We start from the raw sequence: 27,721 nt of genomic DNA, 5'->3' as shown, positions 1-27,721 counted from the left end.
CTTCTTGTGACTTGACGGCAATTTAACCCCTTTTGGCTGCCGGATTGGTGGCCAGTAACACATTGCTTTGTAAGAGAAGAACGTTCCGTTCCTGATAGAGCAGTTGGGAGGGAGACACGTCTCTTGCACAGACAGAAATGTGCCACCCCGGTGCCATCACTGGCAGGACACTTGCTGACTTCTATTCAATATGAAGGGAAAGTGTCCTGGACACAGAAGTATGTTTTCCCTGCTCTGAGACTGCCAGCACACCCCCGTGTAAGGCCGCGCTTATAGTGCCGGCGACGCTGGCGTCACGCTGCGGTTGCTGGTAAAATCTAATTGAAGTGACTTCCAGCGATTCCAGTCGCGTCGCTCCTACTATAAGCGCACGCGACGGATTCGATGCATTTGCTTTGACGCCGCGTCGCTGTCGCCGGCACTATAAGCGCGGCCTAAGTTGTAACATTTTGCCAAATCTGTAGCCTTCCCTTTGCGCCCAGCATGTTGCCTTGGCAACCACCCTCTGCTAAAGCCTCCGTTGGTTTGGCTTTCCTCCCCTGCTATATTTTGATATTGATATACGGTAGGGGTCCCGCTCATACAGCGGGTTCCGTTCCAGGCCGCCGCCGTAAAGCGGAGATCGCGGTAAAGCGGGGCCCTACTGTATTGTACCTTTCAAAACAGAGATGCAGAGCTGTAACCCTACTGTTTTGCTGACAAATGGCATCAGACAAGGAGTTGCGCACGCGATAACGGTTGCTTAGTGACCGCCGGATACCAAGCTGCTGAGCGCGTCATGCCAGAAATTGCCAGAAAAACGGAACAAGCACCGAACCTAATGAATATGGTTATACATTGGGAAACGCGGTATGAGCGTAACCCCGTAAAGCGGAGCGCTGTAAAGCAGGGCCCTAATGTAGTCCTTTGTTCCTGCCTGGACAGGACAGCGTGCCTTTTTTTTTTGGAGCTAGCATCCATTAGGACCGGCCTGTAATCCCATCTCCTGGCAGAAAGCCTCCTAATGTATCTCTCCCCCACTTGTGTCACTTACCCACAGTTCCCCCTCATATGTTGTTATTCTTTTGCCTTTACAATAAAAGAACAAAAAGAAAGAAGGACCCCCCCGCCCCCCCCGTGGGCACCTAAGGGGAGTGAGGTAACTCCCTACCCCTACCACTTTGTCACAGTGTGCAGAAGTGAGCTCAATATTTGCCAGGCGGTGTTCCTCATTCGGAGCTGGAAGAGCCCATGGATTTAATTGGCTGTAATATCCCTTCCAGCACCAGAAGGCGCTTTTATAGCAGGAGATGGCTTTGTAAATTAGCCCTGCGCCCCATTCATTTGAATGAAGGTAACCACGGCATACTGGATTAGGCACACATGTTAAAACAAGTAGCGCCTGATAAGGTTACAATTCCAGTGTTCCTGTTGAAATACATTATTTTTATTTTTTGCGTGTGGAGATCAATCTATTTCCCCTCTTGAATGATTGTGGTATTTTTTACGGAAGCCCGTTCCTTACCTTTGGTTTATGCACTTTTTAAAGCAACAGACCAAGCTGGCGTTTTTATTTTTTAATTTTATTTTTTTCCCCCCTTTTTAATATGTTAATCAATACAATCCACACAATGAGAAGTAATTACCTAAGTTGCCTATGTCTCCAGTGATCGATCCGTGAAGATTCGATTTGGGGGTTCACAAAATGGCTGTCAGTGCAGCAGAAGAGGACTAAAGATGCAAAGTTCTGTGGGGAAGATCATGTGAGCAGGCAGTCACTAGATACAATAGGTGTACTGCTAGAGGGCAGGGCTCAAAAAGGGGTGTGTCAGAGCCGGTTTCAGAAGAGGAAGGGGATGTGACTTTGTAAATGGTTGGTATAGTAACAAAAAAGGCTTCTTACATTATAATACATTAAAAATATCATTCAGAGGTTTTTTTAAATAAATTAAAAAATGCTGCAGCTATTTTCTCATAGTACAGAGCTGATTTTATTAAAAAAAATTCACATGTAAGATAGTCTTTGGTCTGTAGCTTTAAGTTCAGGTACGAACAGTACAGTTGCTATCGTGTTTTGGTTCTTTACATCAGATGTTGAGCAGACGCACAATCTCTACAGAACTAAAATACAATTTTTAGTGGAGCTTTTTCTACACCAGGGGTGGCCAACTCCAGTCCTCAAGGGCCACCAACAGGTCAGGCTTTCAGGATATCCCTGCTTCAGCACAGATGGCTCAATCAGTGGCTCAGTCGAAGACTGCGCCATCTGTGCTGAAGCAGACAGATCCTGAAACAGATGCCAGGGGGCGACACAATACACTGCGTTTAATAGGGCTGCTCCCCAATATTATCACATTAAAGCTGCCCCCCCCCCCTTATTCGGAAGCGCGGAATTAACCCTCTTACTGCCAGTGGGGTCAAGTTGCCATGTAGACCAGCCACGCAAACAGGAGTTATTACACCTGGGGTGGGCAACTCCAGTCCTCAAAGGCCACCAACAGGTCAGTTTTTTTTGGGGGGGGGGGGATATCCCTGCTTCAGTATAGGTGGCTCAGTCGATGACTGCGCCTCTTTTGCTGAAGCAGGGACATCCCCAATACCTGACACGCTGGTGGCCAGCCTTCGACTGAGCCATCTGTGCTGAAGCAGGGATATCCTGAAAACCTGCCCATTTGCTGGCCCTTGAGGGCTGGAGTTTGCCCACTCCTGTTCTGCACACTGTCAATATATAATGAATAGAGGTGGGCACAGGAGGGGCTCTGCCTTCTCTGTAATTATTGGAAAGCTCCAGTAATTTGACGTTTTGATCCTTGGGGGTACTGGAAGTGTGCAGCCAAACTTTTCCTCGTCCCCATTGCTTGTTGCTCTTCAAGTCTCAAACCTAAGCTGCTGCTTTTTGCCTGTCTTCTAAATATATTGTTCTGTTCCTTCCTGTTCCAACCACATTCTTAGTGCAGTGGTAGGCTACCAGTGATAACCCATTTGGGAAAACAAAGCCCAAGCTGGAGCAGACTGCTCGCCACGGCGCCGTTACCTACGTGTATGCTTACCGGTAACACACTCTCCCGTTGCCTAATACGCATGTTCGGTTGGCCGTAGAGATGCTTTCAAAGATTCTGCATGTGATTGGGGGTCTTTGTTCCAAAGATGACCACCTGTGTCTTTAATTAATATAAACCTTGTATATCTGTGTTTTTATGAGAATGAATTTAATTCTGATCGCCTATTAACCCCTTGAGTCCTACGTGCCCTCCGGCGCATGGCGATTTTAAGTGATTGCGGCATCACTCATGTCCTCCTTTTCCGGTGCAGAACTATATCTCCCATAGAAATGGGGGGCCCCCCTCTGTACTGGCCCCAGTGACGTGGTGACACCCAAAAGGTTAATATTAATGCTGATTATTGTGGGGGGGTTTTGTATCTATAATGGGGTGGTGGTCACTGTACAGATGGCAGTGACGCCATATTTGTGGCTGGGCGATGGTTGATTGAACTTCAGTAGAGGGTTGGTTAGTAATGCATTTTCATAAGAAACACACAGATATTTGCACGGACACTTCTAAATAACCCTAAGGCCAGGTGCCCAGTGGCCGCTCTGTGAGCTATGGCGCGTGCGCCGCACACAAGGCACAGTCCTCTATGGGGCAGGCCCCAGTCAGCGCGTGTGCGCACAAGACACGATGCCTGACCGCCTTGGCCAAAAAGAGAAGATTTTTGTCTGTTGGCGCGGCGGTTCAGCCAATGAAAGCGAACCAGCCACGTGACGTCATGGCCACACCCCTGCCACCTCTCCCTCCTCTGTCGGATCTCCTGCTCGCCACTCCAAGCACAGCTGCAGACCACCGGTCGCGGCTGAAACGGGTAGACGCTCCGGTGCACGTGCTGCCGGGACCAGTGGGGCCGTAGCCTTAGCAGTCAGGATCACACCGTTACCGGCTGCAGAATAACAGTGTACAGTAGATTGTTGTAACAAGAGCCGAATATGGGGCCTATTGTATGTAACACATGATTTCTGGGCTGTGGTCCGTGCTTGAAGTCGTAATACTGTGTCTGACTTCCAGGAATGTCAGCAGCGCTAAACAGCCAAGCAAAGCTTTTTGGGACTTATTTTTTGAAAGATTTATAACAATATTTAGAGTGTAAAAAGAAGTTTCATAGATGTGTAGGGGTAATCCTTGCCAGCTAGTACCCTTATTCTAAGAGTGGCCAACTCCGAACCTCAAGGGCCACCAGCAGGTCTGATTGCAAAGATATCCCTGCTTCAGCACAGGAGGCTCAATCGGAGACTCAGTCAGATTAATGGAACCACCCCTGAACTAGGGATATCCCTAATATCTGACCTGTTGATGACCCTTGAGGACTGGACTTGGTCACTCCTATGGATTATTAATCATTGAGACCATCTTTTCATCTGCTGATTCCCGAAAGGGACCAGCGTACAGAACTAAAAAACATTTTTAAACTACTTATCAGGGTAATTGACGTCCTTGGAAAGATTCAATTACCCTCACTGCCACTGTTTTAGTTGCTTGTATCTTGAGAAAAAATGAATGTGTTGCTTTTCTTTGAGAAGCCGGGATTCCAGCCCGTCAGCGGCAGCTTTTTATCTGCCTGATTAATGATGACTTCATAATTACTTTTCAGAGACCAAACCCCTAAAAAATCATTTACTAATGCCTTGAACAGCAGAAAAAAACGTGTTCTAACCAAAAGGCAATAAAGACTGTAAAAAAAACACCCACTCCTTTTTATTTATCAGGGTTAAGTTTAAAAATTATTTCAAAATAATCATCCAATTTGATTTTTTATCTCAAGGCCTAATTTAAAAAAAGCAATTCCGCCGACTTTATTATTATTTTTTTAGCCCAAGGGAGTGCCAGGGGTCCCCCTAAGCCATACACCACTACTTCCAGCTGCGGGGACCGCCTGCTTCATGAGATACTTAGGCCTTGCCCCCGCTGCCTACTACAGAGTCCGCTGCACGGACGAGAGCCCTCCCCTCAATGGCGCCGGGCCCGCTGCGAGGGGGGGCCGCAGCGCTCGGGCGAGAGTTGCTCCTGCTCACAATAGAATTGGGAGTAGGACTCGCGACGAGCGATTAGGCACGCCCCCCCGGCGGTTCAGCTAATGAGGGCGAACCTGCCGGGTGACGTCATGGCCGCGCCCCCGTCACTCCCCCGCCACCGCCCCCCCCACCCCCCGGTCTCTCTTCCTGCAGTGAGCTGCAGACCGGGGAATCGGCTGCACGCGCCGCCAATCTCGCGGGCGCGCGTTGCAGCGGAGTTACCGGGGCCTTAGCCTCTGAGCCACCGGTGCTGAAGCAGGGATATTCAGAAAGCCTGACCTGTTGGTGGCCCTTGAGGACTGGAGTTGGCCACCCCTGTCCTATATGGTTGAGCCCTGGACATACTTTGGCTCTGAGACATTAAGTGAGCGTTCTGTCTGAGAAAACAATTGACATGTCCTTGGTCATATCCCAAGCTTTTCTCCTGTGAGAGCTGCCGTCCAAGAGCGTTGTTCCCTAAGTAATGGAAGGTAAAGCAGACTCATCGGGGGGAAATGAACGAGGCTGAAAGGTTATCCCCCAGGGAAATGCGGTATATCGCAGTGCGCTGCCAGCTTTCACTTTTTCATTGACGCTAGTCCCTTGCAGGCCAACAATGTGTAATGTAATGTCAAACTTCCATGTGGCAGGCTCCGGGGTGCACTGCGGGATCCGGTTATCTGGCAGGCATGCACATCCGCTGGTTATTGTCGCTTGCAGACTGAATTCCTGCTCTTGCCATTGTGTGGGAACAATCTTGCGTGTTTTTTTTTTTACATTTTAAAAGGGTCTGGAACGGGGTTTAAGAGCAGGAGCACCTGCCTGCAAGGTCCCTTGGGAGTGTGTGCGGCTATCACCATCTCCAAAATATGCCGCTTTGCTAAAGTCACAACCCAAAAGCACTGCATTTTACACACGTGTGTGTGTGTGCGCACGCCCTCGTGCGTATACACTCGCCCGCGCCCTTGACACACTTAGAGATGTTTGACATTACTACATTTGGGATGGAGTGCTCACCTGCTAATGTGTGTGGCAAAGGGAGACCCTGGGCTGAAGAGCTTACCATCTAATAACATGCACAGGGATATATATATATTATATAAATTATTATATGAAATATTATTGTATGGTCATTTGCATGTCTTAGACAGGTCTGCAACCCCGCCTTTCACCATTATCACCCAGCGCACACAGTGCATCCACTGCAGCAAGGGATTCTGGGAAATGACATGCAAATGAGCACACAGTGCCACCTTTTGCTTCAAAACCATATAACATGGTCCCCTATAAGCTTATGCTCGCTGCATTTCACAGCTTTTGAGCACAGCCTGGGTTAAGATGCATAGCTATATATTTTTATTTACTGAAGTAACTTTGCTGACCTGCTACACGGGGGTGCTACTTTAAGTTATCTGAAACGGCTCTTGGTGTTCATTAGACAGATTTAGGTGCCGTCATCCTGTTCTTTTCTTAATATCACCGGAGCCGTGGGGTTGCTCCCGGTGCCAGCCTGCAGTCCCGTGACATCCAGGGGACACTCTCATTCAAGTATTCGTAACAAACCGGAAAAAAAAGTTCAACTTTTTCTTTTCTTTTTGTAGTATGTAAATAAGCATTTCTGCTTTTTTATATGAATACTTCAACCTTCAACTTGTGTGTTCCTCCATGATCGGTCTCCTTCTGCTCGCCCTGTTTTACCCATTAAAAGAATATGCCCACCCAGGTTATAACATTACCACCAAGGCATGAGCGGCTCTAGCCTGTCCGAAGCCTCGTATTCTATGAGCCAGACTTGTCGTTCAGTCTCAATACGCTGATATCCCCCTGGGAAATAAAGTCATTTCTCCAGCTTCACATTTTTCCTGCCCATAAAAGCTAAAATCTCATTATTATTGCATATTTATATTGTTGTTCTCTTACCCTAAATGCCAGATATAGAACCCCAAAGCTGGCACTTTCAGACTATTTAGGGCTGAGTGCATCATTTGCCTGGGCACTTTGCTCTCCCTCTCTGCTGCCCCCCAGAGGGGGGAGATGTTATTTGCCTTGGTCAGCATGAGTTATTTTATTGCCTTTTGCGTCTTTTTAAATTCCTGCAGCTGCTTAATGTAAAAACTCAGACAGGATTAGCCTGTTTTTCCAGGTAGGAGGAGCAGGTAATATTGATGTGTGTGTATATATCTCATTGTTCTTTCATTTCTCTCGTTTGTTAGATTATTTAAAAAAAAAAAATGTATCCCTTAACCCCCCTTTGATGCCAGTAATCTGAGCAACTGGGTGGCAACGACTCTCAGGATGCTGGGGTCGGGTCTCTCCTTGCTCCTCAGGGTGCTGGGGTCGGGTCTCTCCTTGCTCCTCAGGGTGCTGGGGTCGGGTCTCTCCTTGCTCCTCAGGATGCTGGGGTCGGGTCACTCCTTGCTCCTCAGGGTGCTGGGGTCGGGTCTCTCCTTGCTCCTCAGGGTGCTGGGGTCGGGTCTCTCCTTGCTTCTCAGGATGCTGGGGTCGGGTCTCTCCTTGCTCCTCAGGATGCTGGGGTCGGGTCTCTCCTTGCTCCTCAGGGTGCTGGGGTTGGGTCTCTCCTTGCTCCTCAGGGTGCTGGGGTCGGGTCTCTCCTTGCTCCTCAGGATGCTGGGGTCGGGTCTCTCCTTGCTCCTCGGGGTGCTGGGGTCGGGTCTCTCCTTGCTCCTCGGGATGCTGGGGTCGGGTCTCTCCTTGCTCCTCAGGATGCTGGGGTCGGGTCTCTCCTTGCTCCTCAGGATGCTGGGGTCGGGTCTCTCCTTGCTCCTCAGGGTGCTGGGGTCGGGTCTCTCCTTGCTCCTCAGGATGCTGGGGTCGGGTCTCTCCTTGCTCCTCAGGATGCTGGGGTCGGGTCTCTCCTTGCTCCTCAGGGTGCTGGGGTCGGGTCTCTCCTTGCTCCTCAGGGTGCTGGGGTCGGGTCTCTCCTTGCTCCTCGGGATGCTGGGGTCGGGTCTCTCCTTGCTCCTCGGGATGCTGGGGTCGGGTCTCTCCTTGCTCCTCGGGATGCTGGGGTCGGGTCTCTCCTTGCTCCTCGGGATGCTGGGGTCGGGTCTCTCCTTGCTCCTCAGGATGCTGGGGTCGGGTCTCTCCTTGCTCCTCAGGATGCTGGGGTCGGGTCTCTCCTTGCTCCTCAGGGTGCTGGGGTCGGGTCTCTCCTTGCTCCTCAGGGTGCTGGGGTCGGGTCTCTCCTTGCTCCTCAGGATGCTGGGGTCGGGTCTCTCCTTGCTCCTCAGGGTGCTGGGGTCGGGTCTCTCCTTGCTCCTCAGGGTGCTGGGGTCGGGTCTCTCCTTGCTCCTCAGGATGCTGGGGTCGGGTCTCTCCTTGCTCCTCAGGGTGCTGGGGTCGGGTCTCTCCTTGCTCCTCAGGATGCTGGGGTCGGGTCTCCTTGCTCCTCAGGGTGCTGGGGTCGGGTCTCCTTGCTCCTCAGGGTGCTGGGGTCGGGTCTCTCCTTGCTCCTCAGGATGCTGGGGTCGGGTCTCTCTTTGCTCCTCAGGATGCTGGGGTCGGGTCTCTCCTTGCTCCTCAGGATGCTGGGGTCGGGTCTCTCCTTGCTCCTCAGGATGCTGGGGTCGGGTCTCTCCTTGCTCCTCAGGATGCTGGGGTCGGGTCTCTCCTTGCTCCTCAGGGTGCTGGGGTCGGGTCTCTCCTTGCTCCTCAGGATGCTGGGGTCGGGTCTCTCCTTGCTCCTCAGGATGCTGGGGTCGGGTCTGTCCTTGCTCCTCAGGATGCTGGGGTCGGGTCTCTCTTTGCTCCTCAGGATGCTGGGGTCGGGTCTCTCCTTGCTCCTCAGGATGCTGGGGTCGGGTCTCTCGTTGCTCCTCAGGATGCTGGGGTCGGGTCTCTCGTTGCTCCTCAGGATGCTGGGGTCGGGTCTCTCCTTGCTCCTCAGGATGCTGGGGTCGGGTATCTCCTTGCTCCTCAGGGTGCTGGGGTCGGGTCTCTCCTTGCTCCTCAGGATGCTGGGGTCGGGTCTCTCGTTGCTCCTCAGGATGCTGGGGTCGGGTCTCTCCTTGCTCCTCAGGATGCTGGGGTCGGGTCTCTCCTTGCTCCTCAGGGTGCTGGGGTCGGGTCTCTCCTTGCTCCTCAGGGTGCTGGGGTCGGGTCTCCTTGCTCCTCGGGATGCTGGGGTCGGGTCTCTCCTTGCTCCTCGGGATGCTGGGGTCGGGTCTCTCCTTGCTCCTCAAGATGCTGGGGTCGGGTCTGTCCTTGCTCCTCAGGATGCTGGGGTCGGGTCTCTCCTTGCTCCTCGGTGCTGGGGTCGGGTCTCTCCTTGCTCCTCAGGGTGCTGGGGTCGGGTCTCTCCTTGCTCCTCAGGGTGCTGGGGTCGGGTCTCTCCTTGCTCCTCGGGATGCTGGGGTCAGGTCTCTCCTTGCTCCTCAGGGTGCTGGGGTCGGGTCTCTCCTTGCTCCTCGGGATGCTGGGGTCAGGTCTCTCCTTGCTCCTCAGGGTGCTGGGGTCGGGTCTCTCCTTTCTCCTCGGGATGCTGGGGTCAGGTCTCTCCTTACTCCTCAGGATGCTGGGGTCGGGTCTGTCGTTGCTCCTCAGGATGCTGGGGTCGGGTCTCCTTGCTCCTCAGGGTGCTGGGGTCGGGTCTCTCCTTGCTCCTCAGGATGCTGGGGTCGGGTCTCTCCTTGCTCCTCAGGATGCTGGGGTCGGGTCTCTCCTTGCTCCTCAGGGTGCTGGGGTCGGGTCTCTCCTTGCTCCTCAGGGTGCTGGGGTCGGGTCTCTCGTTGCTCGCCCTGTTGCTCCTGTTCATTATTCTCTGAAGCTGCTTCTCCGTGTCAGAGAAAGCTCGGAGCTTTGCTCTCTTGAATGCTTGGTGCCTTTCCCGGCATGGAAGAAGCTGCTTCACAGCGTATGGGAAGAGGCCCGAGTTTGGGACAGGACACTCGGCCAAGTGTCTGCATGTTGGGAATGGCGTTGGCTTAATCCGACTCTTGTTGGGAACGGTCGCGGCTGGAATTATTCATAACTTAAATCCTAAAACCCCCACTTCCATTTGGAAACATATGTTGGCGTTACCATAAGGAGCCACAAAAGAGTGAAACACCTTCAGCACTGGCAGCCGCTGGTCCTACTATCCGCCCGTAATGCACTTTAATCAACACGAAGACGCTATTGTGAGGGAAGATCTTTCTTCAATCGTATGAAGACTTGGGAGGCCAGGATCCACACCAAACCCTAATGGAACACATGGGAAGCCCCTGTGCGAGAGCTACTTAGGTTTAAAGCCATCTAAGAAGAGGGAAAGGGAAGTGAGTATCACTCAGCATGATGTAGTATGCCCCTTTGACTTGTGGACACTGCTTTAGGGTGAGATTGATATCTTAACTCTGTTGGGGCAGGACTCTGGAACTCTGTGACTCTGGTATGAACTCATCCGCTGATATTTGGCATGAAAAATGAATTCCTAGATCAACTTGCCACTCCCTATGTTGCAAATCTATAACTAACGCTCTTGGACATAAACATACATGGGGCCGTTGTTTTATACAGCATGCGTAATCTATATTAAACTTTAGCGGTGGTGTGTGCTTGTTACACAGCAGGACTCCACTGCCAGGGTGATATCACTTGTGCCAGGGAACAGCCTTGCTACGTGGAATGAATGGCCTAGTGGTAAAAAATGGTGTTCAAGTCCCAGTGCCAGCCACTTTATCTACCGGTTCTGCCGGAGAAAATATATTGGAAGCTCTTCAGGCACCAGTTCCCTGTGCCTGTGGATTCTGCGGTGCCCAGCACGTGTTTGTGTAGGGCAGGGGTGTCCAACTCCCGCCCTCTAGGGCCAGCAACAGGTCAGGTTTTCAGGATATCCCTGCTTCAGCAAAGGTGGCTGTCACGGTAGCTTGTGACAGGCTGTAATTTACACCAAAACTATATATAAATATATATATACCTGGGTTTGAACTGGGACGAGGCTTAGATATGATAAAATATAATTTATTCCTTGATAAAGGTGAACACAACAGATTATACAATAACAGCAAAATATAGACACTTACTTAAAGATTATGGCAAGAAAGCCATCAGGATTAGACTGGCCACTTCTCCCATATTTCAGTTGACATCACAGCAAAACAGGCAGGACACATGCATGGCATTTCTTCTCAGCAATCAAGATGGTATAGCACAACAGGCCTGATGACATGCAGGCATGAAGATCATTTGAATGAAGAACCATGAAGAACTTTGCATGAACAACCTGGATAAAAGGGTGGCTCTGACTTATATATCATTTTAACCCTTGCATCCCAGCTTACGGCGCCGTGCCGTCTAGTAAAATCCCCTTTGAAGCTTTTGAAGCTGACTTTGGACTTCCAGGGTCCAGTGTGAAAAGTGAATTCCTTTTGTCCGTTGGGCCAAGCATAAGCAATTAGCAACTTAGCCTTTGATGACCAGGCTTGTAAATTCTAGCCTTTCCTGCTCATCACAACAGGGGTTCCTCAGAACTCAACCAAAATTTCATATTTACTTCAAATCATTGCCTAACTTCCGTTCCGTAATTCACACAGTCAGGTGAGATATATTAATACAGTCCGTCACACCTGATGCTCGCAGAGAGACCAAACATTACAGTGTAATATGAAAATTAATAGAGATATTAATATCGGGCATTTAGCAGCAGTTACATATACAGTGTTTAGACTCCCAAAGATATGCTAAGTCCCACGAATACAAATATGTAATTCTTATCCTTTTCAGCCAAGGACATCTCATAATATTCTTATATTTAATAAGGTTACTCCTTTTGATTCCCTCCTTGGGTAGCTCCACCCCTACCCCCATCAACAAAACCTTTTGAAGTAGGCTTGTAGCTTCTCGCATAAATAATTAGGTAATTACCTTCTGCTCACTGGGGCTACGTGTCACACCTAAGCCCAGACCTGAATTCTCTGGGTCCCTTTTGATATGCACTCCCAGAGAGGAAGCTTGCATTACAAAGGGCAGGCAGAGGCAACATTTGGTTCTGGTATGCATTTCAAAACTGCACCAGAAAGGCACAAATATCAAAAATATATGTTCCTCTTATGACAAAGTTATATTTTTAATATGTGGGTACTTGGGGGGTTCCCCTGAGGCTGCACCCCAAGACTCAGGATGCTGGCTTACTCCATTCCCAAATTACCAGTTTTCAGGTAACTGTTTATTCAGCACTGCATATAAGATTAACCCCTTAAGTCCCAGTGGGTGGGTTATGCAGACACTGATCCAGCAACAATACATTTCACAGGAGAATAAGCATTTTCATGTTATTTAACAAGGGTTAAGTCACAGTTCTGGGCCTCAGCCCAGTTAACCCCTTGTCTCCCTGGCGAGGTTAGAGGGGCTCTTGGGGGGTAACCCCGTTAATCCCGGGCCAAACCCTCACTATCGTCACAGTGGCTCAGTCAAAGATAGAGCCACCTGTGCTGAAGCGGGGATTTCCTGAAAACCTGACCTGTTGGTGGCCCTTGAGGGCTGGAGTTGCCCGCCCCTGGTGTTGAGAGCTGCTCGGTTTTGATAGCCTGTGTAACCTGCAGAGGGATTCATGAAGACTATTAGAAATGAACAGTTGGCTCAATATCCATATCCAGGATCTAGTTTCAAGTCGTCTTCGGTCTTGAATGTGAGAGATAAACAAGCAAAGGTGTAGCCAAAGTTAAATGTACGTTTGACTTGGAAAATCCCTTGAGGTGTTGCGTTACCAGGAGATTAGCCTCAGGATCTAAGGTCCCTTTTGAATGTTCTGTAAAATGAAGTCAGGTCATGGAAGGCACATTACTGGTCCCCTCGGTGTCTCGCACTTCTTGGGTGAGCCGGAGGGAAGGTGCGGGAGCCTTTTTTTTTTAGTCTCCAGGTTGACATGCAGCCATGAGCCCATCATGAGTATCCCTGCTGTCGTTATGCTGTGAAACATCGCTTGCTTAGTTTGATAGTGTTTCATCCAACAACAAAAAATTACTTTTAAAGGGCAGTCCCTGCCTGGGACCAAATTGTACAGGTGCAGGGTGAGTGATGAGTATAAAATAAAGAAAAAGACAAGAAAACAGCGCACAACGCTCATAGTGTAGTATTATTATATATATATATATATATATATATATATATATATATATATATACATACATACATACATACATACATACATACAGTGTTCGACAAACCTATACATTTGCACGCCCCGGTTGATTTAACATTGTGGCGAGCTCCTATGGCCCAAGCAGCACATGTGTGGTACTAGGTGGCGAGTAGATTTTTTTGTTTGGCGAGTAGATTTTTTGGTGATTTGTCTATATATATATATATATATATATATATATATATATATATATATATATATTGTGTAGAAAAGGGTAATATATCTGCGTACGTCAGAACAAATGGTAAAAGCATATAATATAATAAGAAATGAGTTACCACACAGCGGGCCCACGTGTAGATGGAAGCGTGGAAATCTCGAACACCCTCAGGGTACAGACAGGAAGATATCACTCGCCGTCAGATGAATGGCACCTCGTATGGTTTCACAGGAGTTCTTATTAGTAATAGTACTAGTCCCATTGGCTGTGTCCTGGGTAACGGAGCACAAGTGTGTTAAAAAGTCACTCAGAGCACCGGGTGAGTGATACCATCTCCTATCCTCCTTCTTATGCTTCCTCCTCCTCCATAGGTATTCTCCCCCCCCCCCCCCCACCTGCTTACTTTTTTTTTTTATTCTCTCTGATAAGGACGTGGTGGAAACAGACTCACCAATTCAAAGGCGTCAAAAAGGATTTTGTGTATAATTTACAAAGCATAGTTTAATTTGTTTAGACAAGCCAGTTGGTTTGTAACATGCTTTACAAAATGCTTCTGGTCATGTACCAGGAGTTGCACCTTTAAGAAGCCTAATTCTGGGCCCAAATGTTGGTTAAACAAATATTGAACCTTCTTGAGTTCCGCTATTTCCTAAGGGCGCATAGAGGACGATTTGGGGAATATTTCATGAGGACATCAAGGAGAAAATAACTTCTTCTTGTAGACACAGGGCAGTTTCTTATCCTGTCCATTGTATTTCCTTGATCCCGCAAATGTTTATTTCCAGAATAATACAGCAGAAGTGAATGAAAGATTGATATACAGTTGTATACACATACTTTGAAGTGATGATTTTGTAGGGAGAAAAGCGCTGGAACCCCAAGAATAAATCTTTTTTTTAATCTAAATTTGTATCCCAGCTTTAGATGGGGCAATGTGGCAGATACTGTATGGCGCACCATGAGTTATAATTCCATAATCCGATTTATTTTGTTGATCTGTCCAAAGAAGTGCAGTAATTTGGTTCACATCGGCTCCTCACAGTTGCTTTGTTTAATAGCGTCTTCTGATTCCACAGCGTCCTGTGAAAAAGCGCAAGGCAAGAAAAAAATGACATATACTGGGTGGGTTGCAACAAACACTTTGGGTAAGATTCACTAAGCTTCGATAACACGGGATCAAGCGCAGACACCCCTTAACTGCCATTCACGCCAATGTCCACAAATGCGGGGTCACACAATGATGCCATTATTGGAGCTTAGTCACGGCCTTGGACCCTTTTTTGTGATTTTTTTTTTTTAATGTAATTTGCTTCCGATTTGATTTACGAGTAATTAGAGCAGATCCCCCCCGGAAAACATCACCCCCTTTCCTGATTTCTTCTTCATCCACTGTTGAGCAGCATAGGGATGCGATAACTTGTGTGTGTTAGTGTTATAAGAGTTATTCCCTCTAAATAGAGAATTGACCCTGTGCTACCCAGAATACAGAATAATTATATTATAATTGACCATTTTAGCCCCACAATTTAACCCCGTTGCACTCGGGCACTGCTGTTGTTTTTTTTTTTGTTGGGACTTCAGCTTCATGAACCAACGGGGGTTTCACCAATTGATGGAAACGTGCAGAAGGAATTGAGCGGAAAAATACCCCTTGTAACAGGTCAAAATAAATGTATCGGTGAAACGGTCTTCCTTTACAAATATTCTGCCGCATGTAAAGTAACGATTGGACTGATTTACACCCGGTTACAAATTAACGATCCCCTTTTCTCCAGGTCAGCTAAATTGTAGCAGATCAGGCACTTCTGTTTTTATATGACTGACACATGGTCAATAGCTGCATAATTGCGATACAAACATAGGACACAACATCAACAACCATTCGCCTCTAGTTTTGAGGATTAACAAACAAGCGTAATCGCCAAAAGACATTATTTAAAGGTTGTTAAAACCAACACCGCCTTTGTTTGGTTACCCGAATTGAAAGTTTAAACGAACGACTCATTGGCTTTTTAAAAGGTGTACATTGGTTTCATATTAACCCTATGTAACGTGCCTCGGTCCGTCGGTCACTTTTGTCCATGGGGGGGGGGGGAGACTGCCTCTTTAACGGAACCTTGTGTACTCCAACACAAACTTGGTTATCGCCCAGAAAGGCAGCGAATGTTAATAATAAAACGGTGGCCAATGTTGGATTTGGGCATCGAGGGGAAGAGTATAAACCTTTGCCCGGTGGCCTGACTGGATGATTCATCCTGTGGGATTTAGGAGGTAGACCCCCAGATAATTATCAGACTTTGGACCCTATTCAGTAAGATCCAATGTGGTCGATTTTGCATTTGGACCTTATAGAGGTGGCGGAGGATCGTTCAGTTAGGGGAATCGGAACTATTTGGGATAGACACATGTGGTTTCCTAAATCTGCAAACAGGACAAGGACGGGATTGGGTCTGAAGTATCACAACAGATGGGAAACTGGCCTGATTGAAATCTGCTGTAAATGTATTTGAGTCGAAGCATGCAATGCAGGAAATAACGGTGATGTGTAATCTGTTAAAACTAGATAATAAAGACCTTTCTTACAGAGTTTATTCTGGCAATGTCTGTGAGCATTATAACCTGTAAGACTTTGCTTATATTATTCCCTTTCCCTATTGCTACTTATATTCCCCTTCCCACCTCCCCTCCCTCTCTCCACTCCCTCTCTCCTCTCTCTCTTCTTCCACCCTCTCTCTCCTCTCTCTCTTCTTCCACCCCCTCTCTCCTCCCACACCCCTTTTCTCCCCCCCTCTTCTCTGCCCCTCAACCCTCCCCCCCTCTCCTTGCCCTCAATAGTTTTTTTGCACGTTTTTCTTTCTCTCGACGAAACCGATAGATATCGCGATATATATATATATATCGTTATCGTGGGGAAAATGTTGACATCACCCAACCCTAAATTAGACTAGTGTTTAGTATTTTTAAGTCATTTCTATGTTTGCAAGTAAATCCTTAAGCATTAGCCATTTTTCAGCTGCATAATACTGTAAACACTGTATTTTTTCTTACTCTATCCCCCAACCTTTCAAGAAACGTGTTTTTATTTTTTTTCTAGTTCACACAGCTCAATAGTATTGCATGTTTTGCGATTTCCCACATCTTTCCTTTATTAATGTAATTCCGTGTATTGCTACGGACTTTTATTACTATTAGACTGTAAGCTCTCTGTGGCAGGAACGCCTTTCTCCCAGTGTATTTCCTTTATGCAGATGTTACGGCATATTTCCCTGCATTATTCACTTATATAATGCATCTATAAAGCATTGTGCGTGTTGCTGGTACCATGTGAATAAAAAGATTCACGTGTACCTTGGTGCCTGTTCCTAGGGTCTCCATGTTGGCCTTGTCTGTTACAGCTAACCTATTCTTTCTGTGTGGTTTTCAGTATCTCCCCTCAATGTGATACAAGTGTTGTAGATGTGTTAACACGTTGTCAGTCATTCACTGGAGAATAGAAATACATGTCTAAATCTAATCGCCAAATACTCTGGCTCCGTCGCCCACAAAGTTCTCATCCGATGAGTATATTCTAGTTTGCTTAAAGCTGCAGACCAGGCAATATCCTACATGTGTTTTTAAAAAAAAAAAAATTAATAAATCGGCTCTGTACTATGAAAAAAATGCTTGTAGCGTTTAAAAAAAAACCTGAAATTGTTTATGTAATATAATGTAACAAGCATTTTTTTGTTTCTATACCAACTGTTTACAAAGTCACATCCCCTTCCTCTTCTGGAACAGGCTCTGGCACACCCCTTTTTGAGCCCCGCACTCACTCTAGCAGTGCACCAATTGCATCTAGTGACTGCCTGATCACATGATCTTCCCCACAGACCTTTGCCTCTTTGATCCTCTTTTGCTGCACTGACAGCCATTTTGTGAACCCCCGAGACGAATCTTCGCCCATCGATCTGCAACTTGGCTAATTACTTTTCATTGTGTGGATTGTATTGATGCACGTATTAAAGGAGAGGGGTGGGGGGGTGCGCACTTGATCTTCCCATCCTTATGAAGTAACCTTCTTTGCCTTCGCAGAGCTGAGAAGGTTTGCCGGTTGTGTTGGAGGCCTCGCAGTGGAGCCTAGTGTGGCGCTGGCAGTGGACAGGCACCTTGTCATGCCCGGTGGAAGAAGGGGTCCCAGCCGGCAGCAACTGAGCCGTTCCGCTTTGCCTTCTCTGCAGACTTTGGTTGGCGGGACGTGTGGCAATGGCACAGGGCTGAGAAACAGGTGAGTTGGCTGTAACGAGGGCCCCAGTTCAACATGCCGTGACGCGGCCTCTTGTGGATCATGGAAGCCGGTGACGGCTTATCGATTTCTAGGCCCAAGAAAGAACCACATCGTCTCAGAACCTCAATCCCTTAGCTGCAAAAGTACAGCAAAGCAATAACATTTACCTTCATCCAATAGAGAAAAATCCCCCTTGTGGGGCATTTGCAGGTCTGCAACCCTTGTCTTTCCCCATTATCCCTGTGCAAACACTGCTACAAGTGCAGCCAGGTATTCTGGGTAATGACATGCAAATGAGCACACAGTGTTGCGCTTTACTTATCCATTTTAACATGGCACCCTTATACGCTCATGCCTGCCATGTTGCACAGCTATTCAGCCCGAGTTTAAGGAGTGCAGAGCCAGTAAACCAACTCACAGAGCGCTATTTCGACCTTTTGGATCTCCTCTGTGCGAGGTTGGTTAGTGGCTACGCAACGTGAAGTTGGTACGTGGGTATAACCAGGCATTACAAACTTACAGGGGGTGAAAGAAATGACAAACACCCTCCACCGTACAGCAGATACAATGATAACCCCTGAGAGTCCTTTGCTGTACGTGTAACCTGAGATCAAAGTGTGACGTTTCAGGAGGTAAAATACCAATACGGTTTTATTTACAGACTTGGGATTCCACATTCTTACAGTTCAGGGAACTTTCTTTTTTTGGAAGCCTCGCTCCTTATTTTTACTGCATAAATATTGCCTAAATGTTTATTACGTGTAGATGTTTCTCAGTACAGGCACAGTAGCAGCACCCCTTTATAAGGGCTGGGACCCGCTGCGCCCGGCGGCTCGCGCGGCTGCACGGGCTTTCCCCACCAGCAGGGGAATCCTCCCGAGCCGGTCCCGGTCCCCCCTGGCTGCACAGCTCACTACACGCTGTGACGCGTCAGCCGCTAGGGGATACAAGAGAATGGTGATCCCAAGCGTTGACGCGTCACGTGGTATGGCTGTGAGCCAATGGGGAGGGGAGGCTTCGGGAGGAGGAGAGGCTTCGGGGAGCGGGGAGGAGTGTGGAGTGACAGCAGCGTGAGTGCCTGTCTGTGTGTGTCTGTGTGTGTCTGTGCGTGTCTGTGCGTGTCTGTGTGTGTCTGTGCGTGTCTGTGCGTGTCTGTGCGTGTCTGTGCGTGTCTGTGCGTGTCTGTGCGTGCGCGTGCGTGCGCGTGCGTGCGTGTGTGTGTGTGTTGCTTAATTTACTTACCTTTAATCAGCAGCCCGAGCCGAGGGAGGGAGGGGGGGGGAGAGTAGCGGGTCCCTCCGCTCGAGCCACGCCCTCCCTCCCGCCCACCTCCCGCTCCGGCTCCCTACAGACCGGATATCGCGGTCTGTGTATGTCAGCGCCCCGCCTGTATGCAGTGCGGGCGCGCTGACTCTGGGAGCGGAGCCTTAGGCACTTTGAGCACTGCGTAGAACAATTTGAGGTTTGGTTTTCAAAGTGGCTTAAAACGGTTTATTTTGAGTATTCACCCCATTCATAACAGAGTTGAAGAGTTGGGATTGGAAATGGATGAGTGCGGCAGAATGCACGTGCGCGTTTCCTTACTGACGCCGTCGTTACTGCTGTAATCTGAGCCAGGGGTGCTCAACGCCAGTCCTCAAGTCCCCCCCCCCCCCCAACATGTCAGGTTTTCAGGATATCCCTGCTTCAGCACAGGTCTTCAACAGAACCTCTGATTGAGCCACCTGCGCTGAAGCTGGGATATCCTGAAAACCTGACCTGTTGAAGGGCTTTCCTGTTCAAAGCCACGTGATGTACGTTCCTGCAGCAGTGAAAAGTTAACAACTAAAGTTACTAACTCGTGTGAGGACAGAGCAACTCTGCTTTGCTAAGACTTTTGGACTCCTGAGAAAAATATGGGTATCTGTTAAAGACACAATCATTTCTAGTTGTTTTTGCCACCATAATTTTTTTTTTTTTTTAATAATTTAAAAAGGTTATATTGTGATACTGTCTAAACTGAGAGATAGAAAGTTCAATTCAAGGATGCGATCCTGTGGCACTCAAAAAACATTTAAAGTATCTTCATTGATGCAGACATAATGCACAATGTTTCGGGGAAACCCCTTCGTCGGGTGCCAGCACGTACAGTCCCGCCCCTGGCAGGTGTAATACATGTTTTAAGGGGTCCGCAGTTCCTTAAAGGGTTAGTTCCCTTTGTGCGTTTTACTTATTGTTTTACATTTCGTCTGTATTGTTCAATACGGTGTATTTTATCATCTCTAGTGCTCACTGGTGTCCTATATTGTTATATTTAATATGTTTTACTCGTGCATTTTATTCCCAACACGTGAGGTCAGAATCTAAATAAAAGTGGCTGCGAATCTCCTCTCACTTAATGGGTTAGATTCCAAGAACCTTATCTGAGAAGATTGAGATAAGATATATGAGTCTGCATGGACTATGATGATGAGATCTGGTAGTCTGCTCCCTGCTGCCTGGTGTGGAGAGGAGGAGATGAGAAGCAGCAGCCAGAATCCCGTGAACAGTCGGCTGCACTTCAATGGAAATACATAATTTTTTTTAAAGTGAAGGAAAAACATAAAAAAGAATATAAGTAATGTTGGGAGTCGGTGTTTGGGAGTGTCTTTCATCATAGGTCACCGGGGGGAATTGAACCTCCAAAGGCAGAAAACTGAGCCACTGATTGAGCCACCTGTGCTGAAACTGGGATATCCTTAAAACCTGACCTGTTGGGGCGTCTTTAGGACTGCAGTTGAGCGCCCCGGGTGTAGAAGGTCCACGGTGCACTGTGCCTGCCCACTAGGTGCTGCTGTCTGCCTATCTCAGGTGAGAGAGGCTATAAGAGTGTGTTTGGTGCACACTTTCAAAACCTCGCGCTCACTTCATTAGGCTGAGTTTATAGTGGCGTAGTGCGTGCTGAGGCGCGCTGAGCATATATTCGGAGACTCATTATATGCAATGGTGCCATTCTGAGTGAAAGCTTCCGCTTGCTTGCTCACGCTTGCTGAACCTCGCTCAGCTTCCAGCTACAGGCAAATCTGTGTTTCTGTGCTTGCTGGAGAGGAGGTGCGGTCACGTGACCGCACAGCCTCCAATCAGAGAGCAGCACAGAAATTATCTTACACCCGAGAGCGGCCATTGTTCCCTCCGCTCCCCGTTCCCTCCGCTCCCCGTTCCCTCCGCTCCCCCCGTTCCCTCCGCTCCCCCCGTTCCCTCCGCTCCCCCCGTTCCCTCCGTTCCCTCCGCTCCCCCGTTCCCTCCGCTCCCCCTACTCCCCCCGTTCCTCCCACGCTCCCCCGTTCCCTCCGCTCCTCCGCTCCCTCCGTTCCCCCCGCTCCTCCCGCTCCCTATGCTCCCCCCGTTCCCTCCGCTCCCCCCGTTCCCTACGCTCCCCCCGCTCCCCCCCGCTCCCTCCGCCCCCCCCGCTCCCCCTATTCCCTCCGCTCCCCCCGTTCCCTCCGCGCCGTGCACCCGATCGGGAGGAGGGTGGAGGAGGGAGGTGCCCCCCTTCTGCTCCGGGTGATGGAGGGGGGGGGGGGAGAAGCGGGTAAACAGTGTGTCCCCCCTCTGCCCAGGTTCCAGTGCCTGCCTGCGGGGTGGGTGATGGAGGGGGGGGAGGGGTGTGTGCAGCTGCCGGGGGGGGGGGTGTCCCGGAGCAGTGGTGGGAGCGGGGTGGTGTGCGGTCGGCCCCTGGGGCGGGCGATGGAGGCGAGGAGCCGGCCGCTCTTCTTTCTTCTCCCCCCCCCCCCCACAGTGTGTGTGTGTGTGTGTATGGGAGAGAGAGAGAGAGTGTGTGTGTGTGTGGGAGAGTGTGTGTGTGTGTGTGTGCAGTGAGTGTGTGTATGTGTGCAGTGAGTGTGTGCAGAGTGCTGTGTTCTGTGAATGTGTGTAGTGAGTGTATGCTGTGAGAGTGCTGTTTGCAGTGAGTGTGTGCTGGTGCTGTGTGTGTGTGTAGGGTGTTGTGTGCTGGTGCAGGGTGCTGTGTGTGTGTGCAGTATGCTGAGTGTGTGCAGTGTAGGCAGGCAGTTCATGCAGTGAGAGTGCCGTCAGTGTGAAATTACTATTATTATTTTTTTTTTTTTAATTCGGGGTCCATATATATATAAATATCCATTATATCCATGGATATAGGGGATATATATATATATATATATATATTATTTATTTATTTATTTTTAGGTATATATGATATATATATATATATATATTTTTTTTAGGTATATATGATATATATATATATTTTATATATATGATATATATATTTTGGATATATATATATATATATATATATATATATACACATACATACATATCCATCACACAGATCCCTGTCCCGCCTCCCGATCCGCCTCCGCCCCACAAGCCCCGGCTACGAGAGCACACGCTCTGTCTGATGGGCAAGAACATGAAAAGCAGCCACTTGGTAAGCGAGAGGTGAGCATCAGCGCTGGAGAGCACTGCCACTCTCCACTATAAACTCAGCCTTAGCTCCAGGGAGAGACTAGCAGCAAGCTGCAAGTATTTACAAAGAATGAATATAGTAAAATAACGGCCTGTTGCTTTGGATACACTGAAATGTGACATATTAGCAACAACAATGTATATTGTGCCTTTAAAAACAAGAAATAAAGTTTATCAAGTATCGTGATATAAAGTGCCCGTTACTTTGTACTGTTTCTTGTACACGAGCTCTCGAGAAAGCGGTTTGCTGCTCAGCTGGAGTGCCGCCGCCACCACTGTATGCTATACTCCTTACTCTTAGTTAGGTCCACACTGTAAATCGGGTCTAACTTCCGTTATCGGCTGCTGCAGGATCTGTGGGTGGGAGCGTCACGAGGAGACGCCAGGAGCGGTGGGAAGAAAAGTGCTTGTGTGCGGGGCCTGGGGGAAGAGCAGGCAGGGTACTATTAATGAGGGGCTGAGTGCTAATAACGGGGGTCTGGGAACAGAAGCTGATGCAGAGCGTGAGGATCACAGAGCTATGCGGAGCCCCCTCTCTCCTGCCGCAGAGCCCCCCTCACTCCTGCCGCAGAGTTATGCAGAGCCCCCTCACTCCTGCCGCAGAGCTATGCAGAGCCCCCCTCACTCCTGCCCCAGAGCCCCCCTCACTCCTGCCGCAGAGCTATGCAGGGCCCCCCTCATTCCTGCCCCAGAGCTATGCAGGGCCCCCCTCATTCCTGCCCCAGAGCTATGCAGGGCCCCCCTCATTCCTGCCCCAGAGCTATGCAGGGCCCCCCTCATTCCTGCCCCAGAGCTATGCAGAGCCCCCCTCACTCCTGCTGCAGAGCTATGCAGAGCCCCCTCACTCCTGCCGCAGAGCTATGCAGAGCCCCCCCCTCACTCCTGCCCCAGAGCTATGCAGTGCCCCCCTCACTCCTGCCCCAGAGCTATGCAGAGCCCCCCTCACTCCTGCCCCAGAGCCCCCCTCACTCCTGCCGCAGAGCCCCCTCACTCCTGCCGCAGAGCTATGCAGAGCCCCCCTCACTCCTGCCGCAGAGCTATGCAGAGCCCCCCTCACTCCTGCCGCAGAGCTATACAGAGCCCCCCTCACTCCTGCCGCAGAGCTATGCAGAGCCCCCCTCACTCCTGCCCCAGAGCTATGCAGAGCCCCCCTCACTCCTGCCCCAGAGCTATGCAGAGCCCCCGTCACTCCTGCCGCAGAGCTATGCAGAGCCCCCCTCACTCCTGCCCCAGAGCCCCCCTCCTGCCGCAGAGCTATGCAGAGCCCCACTCACTCCTGCCGCAGAGCTATGCAGAGCCCCCCTCACTCCTGCCCCAGAGCTATGCAGAGCCCCCCTCACTCCTGCCGCAGAGCTATGCAGAGCCCCCCTCACTCCTGCCGCAGAGCTATGCAGAGCCCCCCTCACTCCTGCCCCAGAGCTATGCAGAGCCCCCCTCACTCCTGCCCCAGAGCTATGCAGAGCCCCCCTCACTCCTGCCGCAGAGCTATGCAGAGTCCCCCTCACTCCTGCCTCAGAGCTATGCAGAGCCCCCCTCACTCCTGCCCCAGAGCTATGCAGAGCCCCCTCACTCCTGCCCCAGAGCCCCCCTCACTCCTGCCGCAGAGCCCCCTCACTCCTGCCTCAGAGCTATGCAGAGCCCCCCTCACTCCTGCCCCAGAGCTATGCAGAGCCCCCCTCACTCCTGCCCCAGAGCTATGCAGAGCCCCCTCACTCCTGCCCCAGAGCCCCCCTCACTCCTGCCGCAGAGCCCCCTCACTCCTGCCGCAGAGCTATGCAGAGCCCCCCTCACTCCTGCCGCAGAGCTATGCAGAGCCCCCTCACTCCTGCCCCAGAGCCCCCCTCACTCCTGCCGCAGAGCTATACAGAGCCCCCCTCACTCCTGCCGCAGAGCTATGCAGAGCCCCCTCACTCCTGCCCCAGAGCTATGCAGAGCCCCCCTCTCTCCTGCCCCAGAGCTATGCAGAGCCCCCCTCACTCCTGCCGCAGAGCTATGCAGAGCCCCCCTCACTCCTGCCCCAGAGCCCCCCTCACTCCTGCGGCAGAGCTATGCAGAGCCCCCCTCACTCCTGCCCCAGAGCCCCCTCACTCCTGCCGCAGAGCTATGCAGAGCCCCCTCACTCCTGCCGCAGAGCTATGCAGAGCCCCCCTCACTCCTGCCCCAAAGCTATGCAGAGCCCCCCTCACTCCTGCCTCAAAGTTATGCAGAGCCCCCCTCACTCCTGCCGCAAAGCTATGTAGAGCCCCCCTCACTCCTGCCCCAGAGCTATGCAGAGCCCCCCTCACTCCTGCCGCAGAGCTATGCAGAGCCCCCCTCACTCCTGCCGCAGAGCTATGCAGAGCCCCCCTCACTCCTGCCCCAGAGCTATGCAGTGCCCCCCTCACTCCTGCCCCAGAGCTATGCAGAGCCCCCTCACTCCTGCCCCAGAGCCCCCCTCACTCCTGCCGCAGAGCCCCCTCACTCCTGCCGCAGAGCTATGCAGAGCCCCCCTCACTCCTGCCGCAGAGCTATGCAGAGCTCGTGTCTATTTAGCCTTGTAAAACATGTGATGACATCGTTTATTTTGTGCCCGTGTGTGGCCAGAAACTCTGGCGGCAAACAGGAAATAAGAACGTTAACAATCCGTGGTAATGTACATATCCACAGCTATAACTTCTTCCCAGATACCATGGGGAAGTCTGCATGTAGGGGAGAAGCAGAAGGTGGGGGGGGGGGGGGGCATTTAGGGGCAGAGCAAGAGAGGGGCGGTCATTTAGGGGAGACGCAGAAGGGGGGACATTTGCGGGAGGGACATTTAGGTGAGAAGCAGGAGAGAAGAGGGGGGAGCGTATTGGGGAGAAGATTGGGGGGGGGAAAGCTGGTGAGGAGGGGAGCATGTGTAATCCTGAAATATTATGTGTGTGTTTATCTTATTGTACTATGAAAATATTTATTAAAATAAATGTGTTTTTTTGTTTTTAGTCTGTGGGAGAGCTGCTTTGCTCCCGATGCTTGTTTTATTGCATCTCACTTCTGCTGATCAGCCCTGGAGGGTTTCCTGTGTGCCCTTTGTCTGTTACGGCTATATACATACACAGGGCTGGAAGAACAAGCCACTGATCTGGGATGAGTGAAAGATGCAGAATCCCCTTTTATAAGAACGCGTGGAACTGCAGGCTGTGTGAAGGCCGCATCCCTGTCACTCGCCACCGCAGACGCCATACCTGTGCCCCACAATGCATTGGATCTGCCTCTATGATTCCTTGTACATTTATCATTTCCATAATATAACAAGGTTACTGCCTATCGGCTCTAAACACATCCGTAACTGGAGAGATCCACTCCCTCATCTGATCATTCACTAATAACGGATATGGTCAGAGGTGGCTAAAGGGTCCACCATGGCCGAGGTGGCTAAAGGGTCCACCGTGGCCGAGGTGGCTAAAGGGTCCACCGTGGCCGAGGTGGCTAAAGGGTCCACCGTGGCCGAGGTGGCTAAAGGGTCCACCGTGGCCGAGGTGGCTAAAGGGTCCACCGTGGCCGAGGTGGCTAAAGGGTCCACCGTGGCCGAGGTGGCTAAAGGGTCCACCGTGGCCGAGGTGGCTAAAGGGTCCACCGTGGCCGAGGTGGCTAAAGGGTCCACCGTGGCCGAGGTGGCTAAAGGGTCCACCGTGGCCGAGGTGGCTAAAGGGTCCACCGTGGCCGAGGTGGCTAAAGGATCCACCGTGGCCGAGGTGGCTAAAGGGTCCACCGTGGCCGAGGTGGCTAAAGGGTCCACCGTGGCCGAGGTGGCTAAAGGTTCCACCGTGGCCGAGGTGGCTAAAGGTTCCACCGTGGCCGATGTGAGATGTCAGATATTTGGAATCCGAGAACCTGAACAAAATATTGACCCGAACATTGTGCAAATGTATTCGCCTGAGCCACTGATTGTGCCATCTGTGCTGAAGCAGGAATATCCTTAAAACCTGACCTGTTGGTGGCCCTTGAAGACTGGAGTTGGCCTCCCCTGTATTGGTTTTCTTGATGAGAATATATCGCCACTTCTACAGCACAAATACATAGCCGTCAGGTTAACATAGTGTGTGTTTCTTTTCCAGGAATGGTAGCGCAATTGGCCTCTCGGCCCCTCCTATCACTGCCTTGATCACCCCTGAGCCCGTGCGTCACTGCCGTATCCCTGACCTGCCGCTGGACGGGAGCCTGCTCTTCGAATTCCTCTTCTTCATCTACCTGCTGGTGGCCCTCTTCGTACAGTACATCAACATATACAAAACTGTGTGGTGGTACCCATACAATCACCCGGCCTCCTGTACCTCACTGGTGAGCCTACCTTCTCAAGCAGCCTCCTGCCGGGCTGGAGCGCATACCCAGTTTTTCCTAACATGCAGCATTATAACGGCACATGGAACAGGAGAGCCGATAGAAAGTGTCAATGCATCCGGCCAATGGGGCCTTTAGACTGAGAAGAACCATAGTAGCCCCAAACCTTGTCATTTTTTTATTGGCGTTCTGTACATTGCGCGTACATCCTCTTAAACCGGTTTATGGCTTAATGAAGTAGGCTTTTATTTCATAAAGTACTTGAGTTCTGGGGTCCACTGATCCGTATTATGCTATTAATGTGGATGGAGGATGGCGATTGACCAGACCATGGACACCTCACTGAAGTGGTTTATACATGTCGGCAATCGAGCCACTTTGAATGCTGTCCTTACAATTTTCTATGGACCACATATTTTGCAAACCATGGGCGTTGTATAATAAAACAAGGCCCTAGTTTCACTTTGCTTGCCCTGTTGAGTGCCCTGTTGGTTTATCCCGTCACTCCCAGAACGACCAGTGTGTTGGAAAGCTGTGCTTTGCTGCGCCCCCCGGCAACGGAGGAATTAACTAACCATGATGCATTGTATAATGATGCTACAAATATCCATACTCCAACTTCATCTTCATCCTACAGCAAATAGAACTTAAACTGGCGTTACAGTGCACATTCTGTATATTGACGTCTTCTGTAACGGTTTTCTAAACCTCAGTAGTAGGTAACTGCAGGGACCCGTTGCATTGATGTTTGGAGACAGTCATAGGGAATGGGGTGAAGACAGTAGGATGTCGGTGCTGTTAATTGCGGACGCCTGTACCTTTAACGTGTACTATACTTCCAAACGGTTGGATGTCACTCTCCGTTTTGTATTGCCGTAGGATCCTTTATACAGCTTCCATCTACAGTTCTTTTCTGCCAAGTTAAAAAAAAAAAAAAAGGTTCTGCATTTCTTGTACACAGTAACGCCAATATGGCTACGTTATTTTTACCGGATGAAATGTCTTCTTTTTGCAGAATTTCCATCTCATTGATTACCACCTGGCAGCCTTTATCACAGTCATGCTGGCACGACGGCTGGTGTGGGCCCTTGTTTTAGAGGTAACCTTCCACTGCTTTACCACCTGTTCTGATTCCCTCTAAAACCTATGTCCTCCCGGTCACCACAAAAAGCAAATGTTAGGAACACGTACAGTAAAGCAAGTCAGCAAAAGTGAATAGGGAGCATTCTCCAGTCGGTGCGATTCCAGCGCTGGCCATCAATACTGAAACGAAAAAGCAGAAGAGTAACTTCTCCCGTATCCGGCTATTGAAAAAGCTTCAAACACTCCTATCTGGATCTTAATCGTGCGAGGAGCTGCAGAGAGAATGCGAGA

At 50.0% G+C, this 27,721-nt stretch overlaps 1 protein-coding gene across 1 annotated transcript in view; it reads left to right on the top strand.

The window, feature by feature from the left end:
* The window catches only part of TMEM39A (transmembrane protein 39A), a 70,334-nt gene that overhangs the window by 32,509 nt on the left and 10,104 nt on the right, over positions 1-27,721 (top strand). Inside the window, exons 2-4 of the mRNA XM_075593624.1 lie at positions 17,392-17,584; positions 26,125-26,347; positions 27,363-27,446. Of these exons, the coding sequence (XP_075449739.1) occupies positions 17,472-17,584; positions 26,125-26,347; positions 27,363-27,446 (420 nt within the window). The 5' untranslated portion in view covers positions 17,392-17,471. The remainder of the gene's footprint in view (positions 1-17,391; positions 17,585-26,124; positions 26,348-27,362; positions 27,447-27,721) is intronic.

Source organism: Ascaphus truei, chromosome 3 (genome assembly GCF_040206685.1).
Source record: "Ascaphus truei isolate aAscTru1 chromosome 3, aAscTru1.hap1, whole genome shotgun sequence".
Lineage (NCBI taxonomy): Eukaryota > Metazoa > Chordata > Amphibia > Anura > Ascaphidae > Ascaphus > Ascaphus truei.
Note: the sequence above shows the minus strand (reverse complement) of the source record. Positions and strands in the feature narration are given on the sequence as shown.